General features: G+C 36.1%; 1 protein-coding gene across 1 annotated transcript; it reads left to right on the top strand.

Moving 5' to 3' along the window:
- Positions 1–2,413: 2,413 nt before the first annotated feature.
- On the top strand, positions 2,414–6,370 carry LOC102606297 (serine/threonine-protein phosphatase 7 long form homolog). The gene is made up of 6 exons (XM_015304665.1): positions 2,414–2,556; positions 2,625–2,704; positions 4,239–5,026; positions 5,103–5,297; positions 5,378–5,818; positions 6,254–6,370. Exons 3-6 carry the CDS (start codon positions 4,484–4,486, stop codon positions 6,368–6,370), a joined length of 1,296 nt encoding a protein of 431 aa, XP_015160151.1. The 5' UTR covers positions 2,414–2,556; positions 2,625–2,704; positions 4,239–4,483.
- Positions 6,371–6,651: the final 281 nt, after the last annotated feature.

Genomic DNA, 6,651 nt, shown 5'->3' with positions numbered 1-6,651 from the left:
ACTCTAAATTCATTCCCCTAATTTCCAAATTCATCCTCCCTAATTTCCCTCTCAAACTCAAGGAAGAAGAAGAGGGATTATAGAGTTATTCAAGTTCAAGTCTCCTTTCGCCATCATCTTTTAGGATTGAAGATCAAGGTATGTAGGGAGTTCATCAATGGGTTCCATTCACCCTTTGAGTCTCAAAGTTTTCTCAAAATTCTCCAATTCAATTTCCCTAAGTTGATTAGGTTTTCATTGAATTCCTCATGGATTCTATTTGTATGGATTTAATTGTTTTATTTTGATCATATTATGATTATCTAGACTCAACTACAATTTTCAATCAATTCCATATGAACTCATGCATTGATCATGATTTTGACTATGAACCCTAATTAACATGAATTTATAAAGAAGTTATGAAGTTATGAATGATGTTTTCATGATAGGCATGCATGATTCAAAATTTAAGGAGCTATTCTATGATATTTTTAGCTTGGATTAGTTGTGTTTTTTCATGGATGATGCTATGTTTATGATTATGACTAATTTCGTCGAAATTTTACTTAGCTCCCGGAGGATATTGAGATGGAGACTCTCCCGTTAGTAGAGGTTGGGTCTCTAGTAGAAACCTCATTGTCTCTAACTATGTTCCCCTATAGATTGTCTTAAGTTACATAGCTAGTGGATCCACCTAAGCTAAAAATTATGGTCCTTGCCTTGGCAAGTAAGAACATTTTTTTTGGTGTGGGAGCAAGACACCGAATTCCGCGTAATAACTCATGTGGTCTATCTCGATTAATAGTAAATATCCCACAAAATGAACTAAGTTACTTTTAAAGATTTTATAAAGTTTTCCTCATTTGTTTAGATGCATTTACCATGTTCATGATTATGATTCTTCTTTAAAGAATTTACTATGTTTAGCTTGGTCATTCACCTCATGTTTTCTATTATGTCCTCTTATGATCATATTTTATATTTTATGCATATTCCTCATACTTAGTACATTTCATGTACTAATGCATACTTGTGCCTACATTGTTTCACTAATGTGGGGCTTGACGACTCCTCTCCCTCCCTTCTTGGCTAGTCGATCACCTTAGAAATTGAAGACTTTGTGAGTCCTCATACTCCGAGGACCATCTCGCCTTTACTACTTTCTTATGTCATTTACTTTTGGATGTTGTACGTGGTGTACGGGTTATGTCTCGACCACTCGTTATGATGTAATAGATGGCTTGTCAAGACTATGTTAGACTTCCACTTTGAAATGTCAAACTCTTTTATTGATATGAAATATTCTACTTTTGTCTATTATATTGTGTATATGCATGTCAAGTGGCTTGTGTAGGTCGGTGAATGGTGCATCGCTCCCTTGTGAAAATTGGTCTTTCTCGTCCCTCTTTGATTATTCGTTTCTTCCTCTGTAAAAAACAAAATCTTCCTCATTCCCTGTGCTTTGAAATCCCTATGTTCAAATTGGACAACCCACAAATTAATGGCTCCGATTTAAGAACAGAAAAAATCAAAGGTAAGTAAAAATTAAACTGTGAGAATATGTGTTGAAATGCTAAGTTTTAACTCTGATTGATGCGTGACTCCCGGAGAAGATGTCGTAGAGAGTGATTTGAAAATGTTGAAGTAAGACAGGGAAAACCTCAGTGTTTAGTCTAGGAAAATCTCATACGGTGGGGAAAACCTCAGCGAGGACGATGAGTCCATAGAGGGGTGTATGTGACGCCCCAACTTAAGACAAAACGTTTCACATCGGCAAAAACACAAGAGAGATGTTGGGAAAGTAATCAAGTCTTACCAACTAGTGACGTGTTTTAAATTCATGCAGGTCTCATCCTAGAGCAGACAATATCACTAGCGGGTTGGGTCGTTACAGGTTTAGAAGATTAAGGAATTAGATGCAATTTATTAACTAATGCCCAATTAGAAAATGACTTTTGTCTTTGTATCAAGACAACATTTATGGTGTATTTATTTTATTTTAAAATAGTTGAGAGGGGTAATAGGATTCTGAAGTTTTGACCAAACTAATCCATTATTTAAAGCAATTCACCAAAATAATACGTTTTTTAAATTTTTTACAAAAGTAGTATAAACGTATTTCTCAATAACGTTTTAGGACCAACTATGTGGAATACTGTAGTTGACGGCGTTAAGTATAGAAACGTTACTCATAGTCACGTTTTTAGCCTAATACGTTACTCTGAGTAATGTGTTATGCTTTAAAAGTACTCTAGGCCCACATCTCAAATACACGGTGTCATTTTTATCCTCTCTTTTTTTAAAGAATATTTTAGTGGCCTGTTGGGCCTTTTATTGAATTTTTTGTAACCAATGTCTACATAAGGTCCTTGGCCCAAAATAAAACACCAAAACAAACAATATGCTCACATATTCTAATATACCCGACCCGACTATATCTGATTTATCTAGATTAGTGCAATTTCCTCTTTCGGAAGGTGAATCGATCTTCCTTCTCCGCCTTTGCCTTGCCGGAAACTTGGTTCCTCATGCTTCCTCTTGTTGCGTGTGTACTGATCGATGATACCAGTGCTGGTAATCTTTCATCTAGCTTGATTTCTTGATTTCTTCATTCCCTCCTTCTGACATTCTTCTTCTTCCAGCTGTTCTGAGCGTACCTCTCCAACGCCATGGCAACGAAGCTGATTACTGGTGAATCTTAGCAGATGGAATTTGCACCTAAGTTGAGTGATGAAATGCCCCCCTTTATCGCTATTTAATCTCGTTGTTGGGGTATCTTTGCTGTCATGTTATACGCTTTTGTGACCCCTGCTCTCCTCAACATTTCTGTAATTTCCCTTGTTTATTATTTTGTGTATTTGGATTGTTGTGATAGCCTCTGCTCTTATATATGCTTCTCCACATTCCTGAGTATGTACTGCATTTTGCTTTCATACATGGCTTTGTATTCTCAAAATTGGACCTGATGTAGCTTGTTTACGTTGTACTGTTTATGTTCATTGTGGGATGATTTTACGATTCCTTATTCTGAGCGTTGGAATTTGTGCTTTCTCTGCATTTAGGATCTTTCAATTAAGACATACAATTTCATTTGGAGGCAGAGAGATGCAAATATTGATGCAAACAGATTTTACCATAACATTTTGCATACAGTGTTTGAGCATTGTATATTTACCATCTTTTCGTTTAATAAAGCATTTACCATCATTTCTTTTAAGAAGGAAAGAAGCTAAACGAGCTACTTCATTTAAACTGTAAAGAGTGTTGATGAGCCTCAGCAGAATTCCATTTTTAGCAGCTATACAGCAAAAATCATTTCTAGAGGTAGACCGCTGAAGCTTAAACACCTGCCACATGCCATCTATAGCCATGTGAACCATTTCCCTGCATGTGGTTTGGGAGAGGAAACTTTAGCAAAATAAGGCATCTCCTGGAAACTGAAATATTGATGCTCTGCTTGCGATTCTATGGTTATGTTTGTCAAAGAATCAGCCAAACAATTACCCTCTTTGAATGTATGTATGATTGTAACATTGATATTCTGCATAATTTCTCTCATCTCCTTCATTTTCTCTGTTATTTCTATTATCCCTTTGTATATCAATTGTGAGTTTCAATTTCAAATTCATTCACCAAAAACCCTTATTAGCGATTTAGAGAAATTTCCAGCCCTAAACCTGCTATTCAAGAAATCTTCGGCCCCGTGCACTAGCTATTCAAGAAATCTTCGACCCTTATGTAATTGCGATTCAAGATTGTCTTAGGTCTCAAGATTAATAGAGAAATTATGGTTCAACTCTTGATGATGTCGGAAGCTCAGTATGAAGTGTTGTTGGAACCTTGTTATGAAGCTCAAATTTCCTTTGATTTCAAAGTATGAAGTTTCTTGTTTCTTTTATATTTTCTAAAGAAAGTGAAAAACAAGTTATCTAACAATTTTGTGTAATACAACTAAGTTTAGTTTGATGTAAGAGGGAGGGAAAGATAGGGGAATAGAAGGTTTGGTTGAAGAATATTTAAGGGGAGATGAGATGAAAGTAGAATGCCAAAAAATACTCTTTTTGCCATCTTTCTGCCCTTTCTTTACACTTTTTTTCTGGTTGTTTTAATTTTTTTCATTTTGGCAGCAAATACCAAGCATATGTTTGATGAATAATTGGTGTGACTAGCTAATACTAGTTTAAAAGATTTAGTGGATGTTATATGATTTTGTCAATTTAATAATTTTAATTTCATGTGTTTCATTTGTTTTATAGGTAGTTTTATGGCTAGTAATATTGCATACCAACTAGACCCCGGTCCACTTGAATCATCTGTATTAACGGAACAAATTACCCATAGATCACGGGATATATGGGATGGAAGTGTTAATATGATTCTAAATACGAGGAGGTGTGATGGTAAATTTTGGGACCTCGTAAAGAAATATCCCATCCCTCCTTGAGTCTTAGAAGTGATTCAATTATCTGGATTGTACGGTGTTTATAGGTCTCATCGGCCTATGATTGATCGTAGTTTGATCACTTCCCTAGTCGAGAGATGGCGTCCTGAGACGCATACATTTCACTTTAGGACGGGTGAGGCAACTATCACCTTGCAAGATGTAGAGGTGTTGTATGGCTTACCTGTGAATGGTCATCCTGTACTTGGTAATAAGTTGATTAGGACTATAGGAGATTGGCAAAATATTTGTCAAAGATTATTAGGTTTTACTCCATGTCCTCAAGACTTCAACCATAATAGCCTTAAGGTCTTTGCACTTAATGCGCATATGCTAAGGCAACCACAGTTGACAGACATGGCAACACAAGATATGGTTAATCAAAAGGCTAGGTGTTACATGTTTTGGATGATTGCTGGTATGATAATGGTAGATACATCTGGTAGTTTTTTAAAGCTTATGTATCTTCCCATGCTCGAGGACGTCAATGCAATTGGGTCTTATAGTTGGGGTAGTGCGACCTTAGCGTGCTTGTATCATTTTCTCTGTAAGTCCTCACAAAGTAACCAAAACGAGATAGCTGGATTTCTAACACTACTTCAGGTATACTCAATAACTAAATAAATTATTTATTAATATTTCTTGTAGTTTAATTACCTAAATTATATATTATGTTTAGATTTGGGCATGGGAGAGAGTTACTGTCCTTAGACCACAGGTAATAGCACAAAGAGACATTAGAAATATTTTTCCAGCTGGTTTACCTAAGGGTCCACATGCTACTAGATGGTTTGCACGTTTTAGTTGGACCGACACTACTAAGCATGTGTTGAAAGTGTTTAGGGATGCACTTGATTCCATGACGGAGGATCAGGTACAATATAATATCAATTTTGTTTTAATTTTCATGTATATTGTGGTTTAAACTCATTTATATTTTTTCTTTTCATGTAGTTTATTTGGGAACCATATTCTGATGAGTTAATTGAGAGTCTTCCTGACTATTGTCGCATTGGACGAGATATATGGCGTGTTAGAGCTCCAATTTTTTGTTGGGATGTCGTCGAGGTTCACTTGCCTGACCGAGTTATGAGGCAATTTGGGTTGAAACAGATGATACCAACTCCATTTTTATTTGATTCGACACATTTTCACCATGATCGTCGGGGAAGACCAAATACAAATTGGGAGTTGGAGCATGCACAATGGTTGCCTTTTTGGAACCAACGACTTCAATATATTTGTGAAGCACCAATCAATCGTGAACCACTTCGATATGACGACCCCTACCTTATTTGGTTTAGACGCATTACTCGTCTTGTTATTGGTAATCCTACTCTGCGTCCTCAACAACAACAAGGTTATGTGCCAAATTCAACGGCATACGAAACAATGGTAAGTATTAGCTTTTGTTCTTTTGCTTGTTTGAACTGATTATAAGTTGTATATTTGTGTACTAAGAGACTTATTATGATCCAACGATAGCCTATTAAGCTTTATATGTCATTAGCATTTGTCTGCCAACTCCCAGAATAATCATTTTTATGCAACAGAAAGACTTAAAATCTAACTAAATATGTGTAAGTAGTTTGACAATTAAAATTTTAAGTCTTTGTCCAAAATTTAATGTAATGCACCAACCCATTGTAATGTTACTGATATGCTGAAAATAATTATCATATATATCCTGCTACTTAGGTTAGATATACATTACAGTAGCTATATTATAGTGCACTATACAATAGCTAATTAAAAGGAAACAATTCTTAACAGAGAGACTAGTTGTGTGCAGTACTACATTATATTTAATGAATTATGTATAATATGCAGGTGCGTTATATTCATTCGATGGTTGATAAAGCAAAATCACTCGGTGATCAACCATCAATGGAGGAATTTTACATGTTTCGTGCAATGGTGCGGAATGAAGGGAGAAAGATTGTTTGACATATGTGCACGAGGCTGATAGGATTAATGTACAAGCCGATTATAGAAGAGATGACATACAAGCTGACCATTTGCATCACCCTATTCGTAGGCAAGGAAAAGATGGTGTTGCTGGTAGGAGGGCACGTGCTGCTGAGAGAGGACGAGTTCCTGTTGAAATGGACGAAGCAGCCTTAGAAGATTATCAAGCAACTGGTGATATTGGTTCCACTTCAAGGAGTCACACTCAGGAATTCACTCCTGTGGCATCTGGTATGACATATCAACCAACAAATTCTGAG

This window comes from Solanum tuberosum, unplaced genomic scaffold, assembly GCF_000226075.1.
Source record: "Solanum tuberosum cultivar DM 1-3 516 R44 unplaced genomic scaffold, SolTub_3.0 scf00589, whole genome shotgun sequence".
NCBI lineage: Eukaryota > Viridiplantae > Streptophyta > Magnoliopsida > Solanales > Solanaceae > Solanum > Solanum tuberosum.
The sequence above is the reverse complement of the archived record's forward strand: the minus strand, read 5'-3'. Positions and strand labels throughout refer to the sequence as shown.